This window comes from Rhyacophila brunnea, unplaced genomic scaffold (genome assembly GCF_057557595.1).
Source record: "Rhyacophila brunnea isolate RB1 unplaced genomic scaffold, BYU_Rbru_1.0 scaffold_9, whole genome shotgun sequence".
In the NCBI taxonomy this organism is placed as follows: Eukaryota; Metazoa; Arthropoda; class Insecta; order Trichoptera; family Rhyacophilidae; genus Rhyacophila; species Rhyacophila brunnea.
This window is the reverse complement of record NW_028233361.1, coordinates 8,868,348-8,887,447: the sequence shown is the minus strand read 5'-3', so window position 1 is coordinate 8,887,447 and position 19,100 is coordinate 8,868,348. Positions and strand designations below refer to the sequence as shown.

At 30.7% G+C, this 19,100-nt stretch overlaps 1 protein-coding gene across 1 annotated transcript in view; it reads right to left on the bottom strand.

The window, feature by feature from the left end:
- Positions 1-6,262: 6,262 nt before the first annotated feature.
- The window catches only part of LOC147063230 (uncharacterized), a 140,525-nt gene continuing 127,687 nt past the window's right edge, over positions 6,263-19,100 (bottom strand). The window contains exon 2 of the mRNA XM_085959701.1: positions 6,263-7,177. Coding sequence (XP_085815827.1) covers positions 6,308-7,177 — 870 coding nt within the window. The 3' untranslated portion in view covers positions 6,263-6,307. The remainder of the gene's footprint in view (positions 7,178-19,100) is intronic.

The window sequence follows — 19,100 nt, the reverse complement described above, 5'->3', positions numbered from 1 at the left end:
CATATAGTTACCATTTGTAATAAGGCGCATAAAATGTTGGGCTTCGTCATGCGTACTTCCCGGGTCTTTTCGGATGTTACGGTATTAAAACTTTTATTTAATTCTTTAGTTCGAAGCAGACTTGAGAGTGGATCTATTGTTTGGGCACCGCATTAGTTGAAGTATGACCTTATGGTGGAGAGGGTTCAGAAGAAATTCTTGAGACTCCTTTACTTGAGGTTGTATGGATACTATCCGTGGGTTTATCCAACTGACTTTCGCTTAGGCATGCTTAAATACTGCAGTCTGCAATTTAGAAGAAATTTTTATTTGGCTACGTATTTTTTTCGACTTATACGAGGTATAAATGAGAACTCTGGCATTCAGGGCAGTATTGACCTATGTGTTCCTGATAATTATCTTAAAAATAGAGAGTATCAGTTGTTTATTCTCCCAGTACCAACCTGCCACTGGTAATGCCAATTGGGAGGGTGATAACTATGTTCAACGAAATTGCCTTCGGTCGTTGATATATTCCACCTATGTGAGAATGAGTATAGATGGACGTTGTTTTATACATTCTGAAAATAGGGTCTGCTTAACTCATCCAGTGTAATTCCTTGTACCTATCTAATTTATATTTTTTGTATGTACACATTTCTACTTTTTAATAACTTACTATACAATATGTCTATTCTGATCTTTCTCTTTTTTATGTAATACTGTTTTATATTTCTTTGTTTATAAATGTCATGTTGTGAACGTATTAAACTTATAATTTGTAATGTCAAAAATAAATTAATTGAATTGAAATTGAATTGATTGAATTTTCATGGTTATGATTTACGAGTATAACAGTACGAATTTCGTTTTTTTTAATCCTTACTATTCCCCACTTTTCTAAAGCACATGTTTTAATATGTACCGAAAAAAAATTATACTAGCAATAACAACGATTATCGTTGAACAAAAAAACGAACTGACAGGATGCTAAAGATCAATACATTGTCCTATAAACACTTAGAATTTGAACTGACTAATCGTTTATCTTGCATTTTTTTATCCAGTTTACTGATTCTCTATTGTTTTTAAGTTGAAAATAACAGCTACATTATTTTTATTCACGCAACTCAAAACTAATGCGTGGAACATAAATACTAATATTAAATATCTAAACCATACCAGATATGCTATAAAACTGTTCACAATTCAAATTTTATTCATTATTTTTCTTTTGGTAATATTATATACCAGAGTTTTCATGTATATCTATTTTCCAAGCTCTAGGGCAGATTTCGTATATAAAGCAACCAAAATTTTTGCTATAATCTTTGACATTCTATAGGTAGAGAGACTATTATATTATTAGTACCAAATAGGGTAACCTTTTATAATAATTTTAATTAATGTAATGTAATTTGTTTATATTTGTCTTCATTTTGATTGTGTAAATACTTTTCCATTATAAAATATATAAACCAGCTCCGTTTGTTAGCAAAATAAAATTAAACTGGAGGACGATTACTGAGTAGCTTAAATTCATTAGTCGCCATTTTTAATATAATACCAGCACATAAGTTTTTGTTAATTTTAATGATGATTAGGAAACTATGTTATTTTTCTCATATTTTTTTCTAATCTTGTAGTCCTAAATGTGCTTGATGATTTTTCTTTATGATTATCTCAACATATTGAAATTTGGATGATAAAGAATTTAAAACTAAAAACTCGTTTTTATTATCATTTTATGTTTATTTTCATCAGTGCCCTAAGTTATTTTCTGTTTGTTTATTGCATGGTTTTTATTCACAATTTTATAGTTATGATAATCAATAAGTAAGTATTAACTTTGTATAAATATGTTAATAATGGCGCATTGTCTAATAAAATAAATACTCACCTAATTTCACTCACTAATAAAACTCATATTTGATATTTTAGAAGGGAGTTCTTTGAAACAACTTACTTTAATAAATGTATCATTTATATAAATAAATGTATAATTCATAATTTATTAAACTGTTTATAGATAAAATTATGTATAAATTTGTTTATATAAGCAATACATAAATTAAGTAGGCTGTTTCAAAAAACACTTCTGTAAAATATTTCGATTAGAATAGTTCTCCATTCAGCTGACGATAATAATATGTATTTTTATTTACAAGGTTTTTATTAGGTCGTATTCTTATTTGTCCGGTAGTTGTTTATCCGGTACAAATTTTGCAATCAATTTTTAACTAACTTCCCGACTAGCTAGACATTTGTAACTTTTAGAATATATCAGAACACGATGCCAATGCATTTTTTTAATACTTTTAGCCATCTTTAAATAGAATTGAATTCATTTTCAGTTGATTCTGTTTTATATGAAAAGTTATAGCGGAAGAAATCCGTAATCCAATACACTATTATTAGTTGCTAGGGTTTGGGGTCCTAGCAACTAAATTATTAATATATACATGCGTTACTATGGAAATCAATATTACATGTTAAAATGACATTTCAGTATTATTTCTATCAAGTACAAATTTCTTGATCGTTTAAGGTAGTCAAGTCAAGTTTATATGATTCAACAGAAAATTTAAAAACGTTGTTTTAAAAAGTTATTTTTATCTTGTCATTATTATAATATATTATCATTATCAAAAAAATATAAATAAAACAAAAAACTACGCAAACTAATCAACAATTTTATTTAGTTAAATCTTTTATTTTTCTCCCTCGCATCGTTAACAAAATTTAACATTCTTAATAAGTAACACACAAAATATATTAAATAATAGTTTTTGACGAATATAAATACATAGAACAGGTATATTTTTACTGAAATGAAAACATCTGAATTGATTAACTTTGTTTCAAATCTTAAAACAGACAACAATATATACATTTTGACAGTCAACTAATTGTGCCAATCCTTGAAAAATATTTAGGTTGACACTTAGGTATATGAAATCGACAACTTTACTGCAGAATAATAGTAAAGTTATAAATTAGCATTTTGTTTTCAAACTATAATTAAAATGTATGATAAGTTCTTTAATAATCCGGATGATTGATGAAACTAGTTAAACTTATACAATAATTAATTTAATTTAAAACAGTAATCAATAATGGCCTCAGTTATATAAATTATTAATAATACCGATTCGATATAAAAATATGTACGTATTTTTTAATACTAGAAAACCACACTGCAACTGGCCTTACATCACTTATTTATGTAGTTTACTTAAGTTTAAAGATATGATTACTTATAATAATAAATATTTAACCTAGTTATCTATGTACAAGTTTAATTTTAACGCACTGGCAATTTGTCCCTGGTTTGAGCATTCTTTATAAAATACAAACATAGCTACTCCCTAAATTATTATTATATTAAATATAAATTCTAATATTAGAGTAAAAGGAATCAATAAGTTATTAGAAATTAATCGAACATCACTGGCCAATTTTTGGATATAAATACGCTTTATGGTAACAAAATTGTATTTTAAATAAATTATAACTTGGTCCAAAATATATATTAAAGGCACTTTATGCGGAACATTTCAGTGTAATATTACAACGAACTTAGGCACTTTATTACTCTAAATAAACTCACAATACATTATTATAATTACTTGTACTTATTCCATATTATTTAACAAAAAACAATTCAGGTGTACTTTTAAAATTAGGTCAAATCCATTTTTTGACAAAGTGAAAAAATACGTTAGTTTTATTCCTCATTCCTAAAACATTTGTATTTAGTAAGCAACAAAACAAACACTTCATGTCTGATCAACTTCAAAATGTATGACATTTAGGAAGATATAAGTTTTATTTTGCTCGAAAATAAGCCTGCTTAGATTTGTCCACTATTAAAAATTAGTCCCATATTTAGAAGGTTTGTAAAACGATTTCATATTGAATTTGGCGAATTCTCAAAATTACATAATATAAAAACAATTCCAAGACAGTGATCTAGCATTATAAATAAAATTATATTTTTTGCGTTTACCACTTTTAAAAAAAAATCCTGATTTGCGTCAACATGTTTTACATAATACATAAAAGAATACTTTCAATTGTTACGAAATACATTTAAAAAAAATTTCAAATGATATTTTACTATCGATTTATATTAATTATTTATATTATTAATGATCCATATTAGTTTAACAAAGCGTGAATAACATACTTCTTATATAATGTAAATCTATGAAGCTAGAATAATTAGATCAATCATTGTTGAACAGCGTTTTCTCAGAATAATGCATCTCATTTATAGCATTAAAATATTAGTATAAAAATAGCAGTAGGTGCATGTATTTTTCTTACTATTAGAAAATATCCTGTTATACTCACAACAATGTCTTTATATCAATTGTTAAATACTGCGAAATAAGTACTTTCCATAATATTGTATTGTGTTTTATTTAAAACAATGCAATGCGATTCCATCAATAATAATTGATATTTAACGTCACAAATTTAAATACATGTGCAAATGAGAGTTCTGGTTAAAATACACATTATTAAGTTTTATTATTACATCAATATAATATACTATATTATTTTCACTTTTTAATATGTTTAATATAACGTGTATATAATATAAATAATTAGTTTATTGAATATATTATAATATATAGTGATATAAAAAGTTACATACAATTTAAGTACTAAAATAATTTTACCTGGCACTTAAGAGCTTGTAGAGTAAAAGGCACTATTTATTATTGTAACTTGTAAATTTTCGATATAAACTGGCACACTTAATCACAAATAAGTTAATAATTATTGTCTTCGTATGATTAAAAAAACAGTGTTAATATAGTCCTACCAGCGAATGCTTTATAGCTATATTTAAACTACCAATCTATAATACTTTGATAAATCATAATATGTCTTTCTTTTACATCATAATATAATAATATATAATATTATAAATGGGAGATACCCAACACTATTCAAAATTGAATCATATCAAACCATACAAGGCAGACATACTCACATAAATGTCATGTATGTTAAAATATTCAGTTATAAGATGTATATTGGACAAAAAGATTATAACTGCAAATATTTGAGCCCATCACAGATAGCAGGAGAGCATTGAGATAGAATCGTCTTATAAACGACCATTATTTCACCGAGCGTTGATACATCGTTGATACAAAAATGATTTATTTCATAACGTCATAACTTTTCGCCTAAATCAAACATATAAGAATATAAAATAAATTTAGGTAGGTGGGTGTAAGGCAAAAATAGTAGTACCAATTTACGTAAAAAAATGCAAAAAAATATATTGTTTTAATATCCAACTGTTAAAAATCAATAAAAATGGGAGATTTAAATTTTAGAGAGAGAAAATTTTGATGATTTTGAGATAGATAAGTAAGTACACGTCACACGGAAAGAATTGTGCCATCGCGTTCAACTGTTGCAAGTTTTCAATAGAAAGGAACGAGATGGATGCTGAAGCAGGGGGAAAACCGCACGCCAGCTTATAGAAGACAGACTCTAGTAAGTAACGACATAACATACATTTCTTATGACTTAAGAATGTTATATTTTATAACTCAATCTTATTGTTACATTGTACTTTAGGGCTCAAAGTGCGAAAGTCACGTTTTTATCATTTTGATGTTAAGTATGCAGATTTAAATGTGTATTCACGTTCTCTTAACGTTGAAATTTGAGAGTCCATTGTCACATGGTTTTCAAAATACTTACTTCTGAAACGACGGTAATCTTATTATTTTACTTTAGAGCTGAAAGAGTAGATGCCCGTCATTTTTTCTTTAAGCTATAGTAAAAAGATTAATTGTAAAAGTGCGTAAGTCCAACATACCGAGTTTTAATCCAAACGCGAGTGATTAGATAAGATTAACTATGTTAAAACTGCTCTCCTGCAAAATATTTAATATGTGACTTTCAGACTTTCAGCTCTAATGTACAGTTTTTAAATACACTTAAAGTGTATTTAAATAGACTGTGGATCTCAATAACAATTTATTGATGACACGTATTATTAAAATTCGTACAAATTGTCACTCAGTGAACTACTAGTTAATGAAAATTCCATTCGTTTTAAGTGCCATTCTGCACTTTGTAATGAGTACAAATATTTTTGCCTATATGTAATAATATATTCGTACTATATTTACCGGATACAAAAATATTCATGGTAAACTGCACAGACTGAAGATAAGATAATAATACACGGCTGCAATCCTAGGGATTTTATATAATTGAATCATGTGTAGTTTATTAACAATTGCTGGAAAGACTATACCATTAAATAATGTTTATGTACATATTTATAGAGCAACTATCCTGTAAGAGGTAATTCTCCAGATCTTGTAGAAACTAGCGTTAAGTCAAGTGGCGTTTTATGTGTATCAGTTCCATCGTCTTCTTCTTTAATATCAATACTTAGTTCTGGTTCTGAATCGGAACAGTCATCGTTATTATGATTAGACCGGCACGTCATCGAGGACTTAATCGATAAGTCCATGGGCTGATCTTGGTCTACAGCAACTCCCGCGAGAGCTGGCGAGCACTGCAGAAGATCTCCGCCAGTTCTATTAGGCCAAGAACTGACAGGCACCGGTCCTGATCTCATAGCTGGTAAAAATGAAGCAGTTCGTAGTGAAAAATTTGTTATTGAAGAACCACTACAGAATGGCGAAGGAATATTGATAATTGAATTCGACGATATTTTATTTATAACTTCCTTTTTTATGTGACTACTGCTTGAAAAGTAATCTTTATCACTAAGTGGTGAATATGTAGGTCTTAGAAAACATAAAGCACTAGCGCTTCTAGAGCTATCGTCTTCGGGGTCTGCTGATGAAGCTCCTGAATCCGAAGGCGTGGCACTTCGTCGAGCTTCCAGTTTTGTAGTTTTGTTCGGTGTTTTGTAGTATCCAGCTAAACCACCCGATGGCATTAGAGCTGGGGGTAGTAAAGGATATTGAGGTGGTGATTTTTGTTGTTGTTCTTGTAATAGGCAGTGTATTTTGAACCAGTTGGATCGCCGTCCATATCTTGAGCCGCTTTTTGACATACCTACTAGTAGGCATTTTCTAAGCCGACATGCTTTGCAAGCCGTTCTATTTTTTTTGTTGATTACGCATTCTCCATTGTTCTTGCATTCGGATATCGAGCTCAGGTTATTGTAGGTCCGTCCGAAAAATGACTGAAACAAAAAGAAAAGAGAATTTTTAATACCATATTATTTAATTACCAATCACGGACAAGAATAGAACTTGTATTTAAATGTATTATAATAATACATTGTCAAAGAATGTGACGCGATGCATTTTATTTAATCCAAGAAGAACAAAATAAGCTTTTTAGATAAAGTTTTGGAGAAAATAATCCAAATTTGTTAGTGCACAATCTGTAACAGTGCCGAACACAGGTCAATTAGATAATACTGCTATATTATTATGTATATTATCGTAATGTTATACTAGCTGTCCGGAACAACTCTCTACGGACGCATATTATGTGCTGTAGTGTGAGATTATAATTACTATTTACCAATAAAAAATTAAGGATTAGAAGGTTTTAGGCGACGAAAACGTCATTCTGTTGGACGTGAATAGTAATATGGCGAATCGTAACATTTCTGTAAAATCGTCGGATATTTCTCAAATGTGTTTGATTCAATCGATAGACAATTCGGGGACGAACAAATCGAATTGAAAACAATAAAATATCAAAAAAGTGTCGTTTAAATGAGAAATTAGTGCATTTTCCAAAATGTCTTAGTATTAAATTATTTGCTTCTACAACCGTTGATAAATCTTCAACTATGTATCTATAATAAATAAGTATGTATTCTTAAATTAGGGGGAGGTATTCCAGTGACACCGCGTTTGAATTATTTTGACGTTTTAAAATTTTTTATGATGTAAAGATAAAGTAATAAAATCACCGTACAATGTTGAAGATTTATAAAATAAAATGAAACAAAATTATAATTGTATGCAATACTAATAACAAGATTGGAGATCATTATGGTGGTATTGGCTAATAAACGACGCTGAATTATTGTAGCGTCGCGGCAATGGGTGCGGTTCATTAGCGACCTCTGGCCTGCGACCTGTAAACCTGTCACGTCCAATACGGCACACAGCCTGCGAAGGCTTTCGCGTTCGAATACATGCAATATAGTGCTGTGCTCGGTGGCAATTTTACGAAATAGTTATTGAGAGTTCCAACAACTGGTACGCTAAGAAATGAAAAATAAATCTAAAACACAATACGCTAAACTGATCATGATCATGAAACCTATCTTGCTGAATGTCACATATATTATGTTGATCAGAGAGATGACGTTTTTGTTTTGTTGCTTATTAATTAAACACAAATATTTTTTTTTTTTAACAAATAATTCACAAGATTTAAGAATGTAACATTGTTTAATTGAACATACAAAATTTGAAAACATTTCTCAGAAATATATAACGACAATAAAAAAAACTTTTTTTTAAAATAAATACGACATCCGAAATTCAAACATGCACCCCTTGGGATTCGCGGCCACGTGTCACTTTTTGGGTTTTCACAATACTTTGGAGTGATCCTGACACCAGTTAGTAATTAAGGTAATTCAATACGTATATAATACAAAAGTCGATCGCCAACAAATAACGCAATTTAGAAGGCGCTTCAGAGATTATTATAATAACCGTTTGTTAAATTTGTCGCAATTAGATAATATACGTATATCATAGTGGTAAGTATACATAAACGCAAATCCTGAGGGGCACAGATTTGAATCCTGCTAGGTATCGTATTTTTTTCCAAAAAGATTTTTTCTAATAATCATTATAAATATTTCTCAAAGTGTTTTGAAATAATCTATGTTCAATTTATTATTATACTTATTATAATTATAGTGAACTTAACAACTTACTTCAATACGTTTTTAATATTATATGAAAAAATAAAATTGCATTATTCAAGTTTACCATTATATCTCTGACTATGAGTTAAATGAAAAGTTTTTTTATGTTTTTTAAGTAAAAAAAACTTTTCTTACAGCGATTGCCTACCAAATTAAAACACCTTTATATGAAAAGTATCGACAAATTCTTTTAAATTAAAAGCCTCGCACTTTTCTCCCAGGTAAATATAGTAGGAGTATTGACTGTAATTGATTAACTACCCAATTTTAAAAAAAAACTTTTAACACTAAAGTTAATCACAAACAAAATGTAAGACAGATTGGAAAGATCTTGGGAATTAAAAAAATTAGAGAAGAGGGTACATTTTGTTATTAAATTTTATTATCAACATGTTCGCTCAATCCGGGATCTGGTAAGGTTAATTAAAGGCACATCACTAATACGATGTAAATAAACAATATGTGCTTGGAACACATCAAACGGACTATTAAACGGCGCATCTCGATTGCATGCTATGTGACGCAACTCTCAGATGACCTCATCGAAAAGATGGAGATTGTTTGAATTATTGTTGTAACTATCTGAGAATGACGATTTGTAAATAATTTGTATACTTATTCGCTTTAAATAAGCGCGCACATAATAAATGTAGTTCTACGAAAAATATACAATTTAACAACAGTATAATGTTTTTGACCAAACTGATAAAAACCCTTGTTGAGCAACTATAGTGAAATTTTTATTGCATGTCACTTATCCAAACGAATGTTATAGTCCAATCTCTTTGTGTAAAACCCATTTTTTCTACATAAAATATTATATTGCACAATCCGTGAATGGAAAGTGATAGCAATATTTGTGTTCATAAAGTGACTAGTTATGATGTAGGGACTAATAATAGGTTATCTAAAATATTCAAAAAAAAATCATCAATTCATGAACTTCTTGTTTTTACTTAAACATACATATTATTATGTCTAAATAAAATAACAGGTTTTTTTTAAATATTGAATTTGAGCCTACACACAATAGTCAACAGCTGTTGTAATACAATTGTGGATTTTTTTCTATTGGTTATAACATATTTTCTCAGAAGTTTTTTTCAAAATTATGGATGTTCAATAGTGGAACGATTTTATATTGAAATTGCGTAGATTACAATATCTTCTACTGCACACAAATTAAATACAGTGCCCATGATGGCCGACTTACGCATCGGCTTATGATATCGTGGGTCCCAAGTTAGAATCCTGGGCCTGGAAAATACACATATATTGCTTTTTAATGAGGCCTAATGGGTTGAGCTAATGGCTAACACCCATTTCTCATTTAAAAAAATACTATATAGAGTCCTATTATTTGTTCTTCTTAGGATGAGATATGGTCAAAAATGAATAACTATTGTTACCGTTATCATTTCCGACTGCTCTGACATAAAACCCATTGCTTCATTTTCTCTCGCTCTACGTTCCTCTAACTACGTCATATTTTCTGTCAAAACTATCGAACTTCATGCGTAGGTATGTGGTATTTTTATGGTCTACACTCTACACTAATGTCTATTTGATTCATATAGGTATAGATTCTTATTAATATAATAAAGTCAATAATATTTTCGCTTTCTTCATATCCATATAAGATGTGAAAGTAAGTTTTATTATTTAATTTTAAAACAAAGTTTTAATATCGCGAACAACGCATGCGATCTGCGCATTTACTGTAAAATGCATCTGTATTAAATGTGTACATAATAGACATTTTTTTCTGTGCGCACTTGGTGTATGCAATACCGAGTCTATTCTAAACGTCATAGCATTATAAACAAAAACATTTGTAATAATTTATAGTGCGATTTTACGTGTAAAATCTTGCAAAAATGTATGCTGCTGTTTTTTTTAATGTCCTAAAACTAATCAAATAAATCAAGTTTTTAATGTTTTTGATGAAAACACATAAAAAAACTAGTTTATACAAAATTTTATAAAACGGTAAATCATTTTGGAAACGGTCAATAGCTCGCGTGCTGTTTGATGTGTGGCTTTTTTTGAAACATAATTCTAATCGTGTTTTTTTTTTGTAATCCTTATATATATGCATAACTATAATTTAAATAACTTTTTGAATGACCATCAATCTAAGGGTAACGGTTTATAATATGTATGTAAGATGATATGAAAATTCGCGATTCAATAATATAAAATATTTTAAATCAATCCAGAAATATTATTATAATATTATAAATAGGTAGTAAATAATAGTCCCGTAGCTGTGTGTATTTGTTATGTATATAATAATATATAGAGATCTTTGTTATTTTACGATTAACTCAATATTAAAGTATTTTTTATGAATTATAAAGAATGTTTTTCACCAACCCTAGACTGTTAGGCTAAAATACTCCTTTACATAGAAATAATTCCTCGAAAAAGAGACTTCATATACCTATGCGTAGCGCCGGTGATAATAAATTGATAGCATACACACTAATACCAGCTGTGCTACGGCAGCCATCTTGGAGAATTTTGAATTTGAATTTTAAATCAGTAATACCTGGTCACTATCCTTATCGACAAAATATGAAACAAACTAATTCGTTGTAACCAAAGCAAACGCATTCCGTATATTAGGAATTTTGGCGGCAGTTCGATTTTGGGATCGGATGATTGTATAAAGCCGCATTTAGACTAAGCAAATCACTCCAGTTAAATTCTCTCGCTTTTTGATGAGCGAGCATAAGAATTTCGCTGGAGTGGGGGAAGAACAAATATTCGGTCGCTTGGTCTAAATGCGGCTTAATTATGTCATTGAATTTGCAAGAAGTTCAATATTTTCTTACTTCAATGGCACTAAAATAGCGGTTTGCGTTCTGTTTTAAAGTTTGTTACTATATTTACATAGTACCTATATATTTATATTTCTCGGTGCTTTGCGTGAGTATGCATCTTTAAAATGACGGGTCATAATATTGCTTTTTGCTTTCTACATGAAATTGAAAAATTAGTATTTTTCCATAGAAATTTAAAGCGAATTTATATAAATTTCTACTGTGATACGAAAATATGTGAAATGTCAAAATAAAATCATATACACTATAATTGACTCTAACAACTCTAAATAAATTTATTCAATGATACTTTTGGTAATACCTAAACATATTATTATGGATTGTGAAGATACATAATATTTATATGTAATTATTAAACCATAGATCCTTTTTTTGTCTTGATTTTATTCATATCTATATACAATAGTTCTATCTCTCTAGAAGTTTTTTTAACATTTTTTATTGTAACCAAAAAAATACTTGTTTAAAATTGAAATATTGTACTTATTTCTTCTATATTTGTTGTACGATAGTTATATAAACCTGACAAAATAATTTATTTATATATTTGCTCTAAAAATATATTAAACAAATTTTGTTTATACCCTGTCAAGAAGCCAGGCACTAAACCCAGATGATTCGAGTTCGAATAAAAAATGCATAAATCTCCCGTTCAACGGTAAATCCCATTCCAATCACTTGCGGCTCGTCGTCATGCAACCGGCGCGTGCTTACGCTGTGTCTTTTGTCGCGAATTAATCCTCAAGACAGGGTCGACGGACCAAAAGAAAAAAAAAATGTTTTTTTTAATCGAGCGTGCGCCCAGCCGACAAATTTCGGCCCTGCGTCGCTGTAAATCACATCGGTGACTGGGAAAATCGCACATCGCCGGATATGGTGGAAGAACTGGGCCGAATCTAGGAGTGGCCTACGTCTCGTTATTATTTTGGCAACCGTAAAAAATAATTGGATTGGCACGTTTAGTGATATTAATTAAATCGCTTTTTTTTTTTAATTTTATCACTATTTTTTCTTGGAAAAATTTATTATACTTACGGATCAACAATAAACAACAATTTAATGTAGCATATATTTTTTAAATTTGTGAATTATATGTATCTTATTATTTATATTTCTTGAATAATACATTAGCTGTAAAGTAAATAAAGGAATATGTACTTTAAACTCCTGAAATTTACATATAATTTCGTCACGGTTCTGGCAGAAGACACTGATTCGAAAAAATGACATATTGAGTTAGTTATACCAAAATGTTCCTTATTTCAAACTTTACCGTCTGGAAACCTTCTTAATAAATAAACAGTCTTTTTTTAAAGTCATCCTTTTTACGATTACTTCATAAACTCACATGAAAAACCATTTCAAACATTTTAACAACTTCAAAGTCAAATTACTCAAAACTAGTATTCTCCAGTTAGTGTGTTCTGCCAGAACAGAGAGGATTTAGTTATCGAAAACGACCAATATATAATGTATTTATTATTAGCAAGTGCAAGTACGTTAAGATTAAAATCTGGACAGATTACTGACGCTGGTTAGTAATCAAAGTAAATAGAGTATAAGTTTTATAACTTAGCACTTTTTGCACTTTTCTAGAACCGGGAGTGCAAAGTTATGAGGAATCAACTCTACCTATTAACCTATTATTGATACTTTGATTCAAACCACAAAAACCAGTTGTACATATTAATGCTAATTCAGTAATAAGGTATAGCTTGGAATCGTATTTTTTCAAGATTTTTATACATAGATAATATTATATTTATGAGGTATTTTTAAATTATATAATACTAGCTGACCCGGCAAACTTCGTACCGCCTCAGAATCAATAATCTTGTGTTAACCTATTAGCTAAATTAAAATACTCAAAATGAAATAAGTTCAATAAATGTGCAAAAATCAAATCAAAATGAAATAGATTACAAAGTTTTAGTTGGTTTAGATTTCGAAGCATGACAACTACCAAGTCAATCTTCAGTTGTAAATTGTGCGGTGGCAAGCCAGGCAGATCCAATAAGTTTAAAAATTCAGTTGGATAGTTGGTTGCTTCGTCTTTGTTTATTACGTAGTCGATAGATTTGAAAGAATGCATTGGACCAACGATTTGAAATTGAATTGTGAAGTTTAAGTGATCCACATCTTTGTTCTTTGCCGCAAAAATTGCTCGTTCACTCAACCAATTGTGATGTTTGTGGTTAGCAAATGACGTTCGGAAACACTTTGTTGCTGAGGTCGTCCTTCGCTGAGACGAAATTTCAAAAATTCTGCGGAAACGAAATCAATCCATTCGATTCGTCGACAAGAACACGGCAGTTACCGATAGTCAGCAATTGCTTAGAGAAATCTTCGGCAGATGCATCGTTTAGCAATACAACTTGCATGTTTGTCGTCAGCTGAAATTTCTTCACATAGTGCCACAGAGTCTATGATTTGAGGCAAGCGTTCATTTCATTGACAGCGGTCGATCTTGGAATGACTGGTAGTGTTTGGCGGAAATTGCCAGATAGTAGAATCATTGCGCCACCAAAACATCTTGAGTAATTGCGCAGATCTTTCATAGTTCGATTGAGTGCTGCCAATGCGCGTTTGTGCGCCATTGTGCATTCATCCCAGGTGATGTTTTTACTTGCTACCAAAACTTTGGCCATTGCTGAGTGTTTCGCAATACTGCTTGTCGGTGTTTCAGTCGTTTGAAGGTTTAACGGCAATTTCAACGTTGAATGAGCCGTTCGGCATCCTTCTAACAACGTGGCCGCTATCCCAGAAGAAGCAACTGCTACAGCAATTTCCGATCTCGCACGAACAGTGGCAAAAATCAATGACATGAGAAATGTCTTCCCAGTTCCACCAGGCGCATTGAGAAAAAATAAACCACCATTTCCATCATCAATTGCCTTCATTAACGTATCGTACACTTTCTTCTGTTGGGGGTTCAATATTGGTACATTTGATCGAACCGATAGGTTCAATGCATCTCGATTATATTCACGTTCACGTTCCAATTCTCAATTAAAAGCGTCATACGTTCCACGATGTGGCATTGGCATTCCTTACTTGACTAACAAACTGCCGCACATGAGGTAACACATGTATTCGATCAAAAGCAAAGTCTGGTTATGTATCTCCTCATTCACCTTGAGATCGGGATTCCCTGAACTGACACGAATTCGATGTAAAATGTCTTCTGACATGTCATCCTGGTACTTGTTCCACAGTTCAGGTGGATTTGATGGGAAGCATGTCGAAATAATGATAGCAAATAATGTGCGTATCTGACTTGGAGATGCAGAAACAATTGCTACAGCGATTTTAATGTCCCAATGAATATCGTTTTCAAGCAAATTGAGCTGTTGACATGCAGCACAAAATGTTGGACACACTACACTATTGACAGTTTGAAGTGATTCAAATTATGTCGGCCTACGAACATTTACCATCAACAACCGCAAGTAGAAGCATTTGTCATTCTTCGGATGAACTGTGTAAATGCGACCAAGAGCATCATTAGAATGCACATCCAGATGATCAGGAACCGCATCGCCTTGCTTCCGACGCTGAAATTTCTTCGATGAAGCGTTCCAAGTGTAATAACGTGGCATCTCAGAGTAGAGCAACGTTCGTGCAAACGGATCGCTTTGACAAATTGAAAAGAAACTGGTCAATGTTGTCGCTGGAGGTGTTACAGCACGTTGAGCAACAATCGATGCAATAAAATAAACTCGTTGACCATTCTCCAGATGCACCGCCAAATGTATAGCAGTGGGATGACGTTCATGAATGGGGAATGAGAAAATACGCCAAATTGCTTCATTGCAGCTCACATATTGACAAACTTGATAGTGCGTGATTTCATCGTTGGTATTAGGAGTTTGAACGCCAAAAACCACAATATCGCTGCCTTTGGTGAAATATTTGCAGATGTATTTGATGTACTTTACTGATGTTTTTTTATTGTTTATTGTTATTGTTTATTGTTTCTGTCATGTATCAGAGATGGCGTTGTATACGGATTTCAATTTTTTGTGATTTTCTTTTGTTTTCGTATGCGCGAGCTCCATCTTTTAAATTCATCGATATCAGTCAAAAGCCGTTCGATACAAAATGTATGAGAAAATGAATTTTTTTCATAATTTATTTTTTCCGTGATTCATCCGATGTTTTAAGAGTTATTCTGCTATTTAGGGCGGAGACAAATCCAACAAATTAAAGATCATAAAAATCGGTCCAGCCGTTCTTGGGTTATAAATGGTGTAACTAACCCGACTTTTTATATATATAGATTAAGTTCAATAAAGAATGTTATATACTCAAATCTTGTGAATTATTCGTTGAATGAAAAAAATGTTTATTTTATACAATTATTTTCACACGTTTAGAAAGATCTTTTCAATTGTATTAATCGTAATCGATTAATAGGAGAATAAAGATAAAAATTAAGTATCTTTATAAAGGAATAAGCTACTTATATTTAATTTTTCAAAACAGCTCTGGTAATGAGACAAAGAGAAGCATTCAGATGCGTGAAATTGATTCGGAGCGATCCGTTCGTAGTTGTCGCCAGTAAAAAAAAAATCTGACCCTCGACAGTGTCACCTTTTGATTTGTGACATTACATGGCGATGAAATTCGGCAGACTTATGGGTGGCAACATTAATGAAAAACGAGCCTTTTGAAACAGTACAAGTGTGACATAGACAGAAATAATATTATTTTATATGTATAAAATGGTTCCGTTAATTCTTTAAATCAAACGATGACCGTCGAGTATTGTAAGTAATTATTTTAGAAAGTTATACTTCTTTTGGCGCGTTTGGGAAATCAGATCAGAGTGTATTTTTGGCGTGTGACATGTAAAACATAATTTATTTTTTCACACGAAAAAAAATGCACTCGATTGGATTCGAACCACCGATTGTTCGGTTATCAGCCGAACGCACTACCTTTACGCCACAGTATGATACTGTAATCGTGACGATTATACAGTATAATATTATAGCTAAGAATTGTTCCGTTGCCTAGGCATTGAATTTATTATTGTCGGCCATTTGAAATTCCTTATGTAAACAAACTAATAAACTTCAGAAAGACAGTTGGTACTTTAAAAATAAAAACAACGAGAAACCATTATATAATTTAGTAATATAAGTTAAAGTATTTAGAAATAAACTAATGGCATTCCAATAAGCGGTCCTTTTTCTTGAGTGTGTAATTTAACAAGATAATTAAGAGCTAGTCGAAGAATCTAGTTTATCACAACGCACCGTGAGTGTAAAACCAAGGCATCTGCAAAAGACATATTTTGGATATAGGTATTAGGGTTTGAAGTCTTCTTTTTGTTAGTAGAAATAGAGTTTCTAAAAAAAACCATAATATTTGGTTTATATCTACATTATATTGCATGTTTTTTTAGTTACTTCACTTTTACATTATCAAGTTCACGACTTTTGCAGTTGTTTTGCATTTAATCTCGAAATTGAAAAATTTGCAGATACCTTGGTTTTACACTCACAGTGCGACAAGTTTTGTTTTTGTTTTGTTACGCCAAAGAATTATAACTTCTAACGCGCGTACATAAGTACACACACCGATTTTTTTAATATAAAATGGTCGCTTTATTCACCAAATAATAAAATTTTGGTAACTTGGCAGTTTAAATAAATCCTATTTTGAGCATGGAGGTAGTTTATTTCCCAGACAATTCACTGATTGTAGCTAATATTTTATAACTTCTGTTTGCATTAAAATCACTATGTAGTATAATATTTGTGTACAAATTGTAAACTTATGTTTTACTTACTCCAAAAGACAAAGGGTAATATTTTCGTTAGACAATGAGTGCATATAATAACAAAATTTTCCACATGGTCCAAATATTAAAAAAAAAAAACATTATTTATCCAACGCATAATTTGCAAGATTTAAAAATGTACGATTCTAATATTGAACATACATACTTTAGAAACATCTGATGCATTCATAGACAACCGATGGGTCGTATTTTTTTCTAATGGGTATAATATGCAATTGATGTTTTCAAATTATGTATGTTCAATATGTATATATTCTTAAATCATTTGAATTTTTTGTTGCATAAAAGAAATGGTTAATTAAAATTGTCAGCAAGTTCAAGTATGTTATATAAACAAACAATTGGATTACTCCGGGACATAATTAAGGCATTTAATTGATACCTACGTTGATTTAATATACAAAAACCAATAGCCTACATTATAAAGCAATTCGATAAGCATTTCATGTAAGAACTACTTGATAAAATCGTCGTTATTAAGGAGGATGCCCGTAGAATAACTGGTGAAGCACATTGGCACGAATCCAGAGGTAACAGATTCATACTTTTTCTTCTAAAAAAGATTTTTTTGTTGCGGGTATATGCATGGTATGTTTATTATATAAGTAAGTATAAATATTTATTTGTGCAAGAATTTATTAATTGAAGGCGTTCCTATAAACAAGAGTATAGACTATGCAAAAACAATGATTTTCAGAAGAGATTGAAAACACTTAGTGAAATAAATAACAGTTTCAATGTTGTATGGGAATATTTTGAAAGATAATCATTTTTTATCTTAAAACCAATATTTCAAGATGACACGTAATAGAAAAAAATAATAAAAACATAAAAAAAAACAAAGTAAAAGAATCGAATTGTACATAGCACGTAGACCCTTCATACATGTTAACCAATCTTGTCGAACGAATTTTGATAAGAATTGTGGCGATATTATTAAAATGAAATTCCCCACGCTGTGTATACTGTTATATAGGCCTTTTAAATACAATGCAATTATTTTTGACACCAATGTATTATATAGATTCTTTTTATAGGGACGCCTTCAATTACAATATAGAGTCAAATTAAGTTAAATACAATGCGGTTGAGCAAAGAGTCATTTTACTTTACTGAAAAATGACGGCATAAATTCTATAGTAAGATGGCAATACCCAATATGTCCGTTTTTTTGGCAAATTGAGTTATGTATACTACCAGACTCATCTAGGTGAGATCTACAAGCTGTCAAAATATGGTATGTCTAGGTCTTATATTATGTTCGGAGAAATAAGCTGTGTCAATATGTGATTTATCCATTATTTGAATTTCTTATGGTGGAACGTGACTTATTTTGGCTTCCTACATTTTTACACTTTTATCCCAGATAAAAAGGCAATTTATGACATGTAGGTATGATAATATATCATATCTGATCACCATTTTTGTAATTCTCATATTGGCAGAATATGATATGTCTCTAAGCCTGTACTCACTACCCTGTAAAGCTACCCACAACGGAAAAGACTCCAGAGTTTAACGAGTTAGAAGATTTAGATCCAACCGGTGG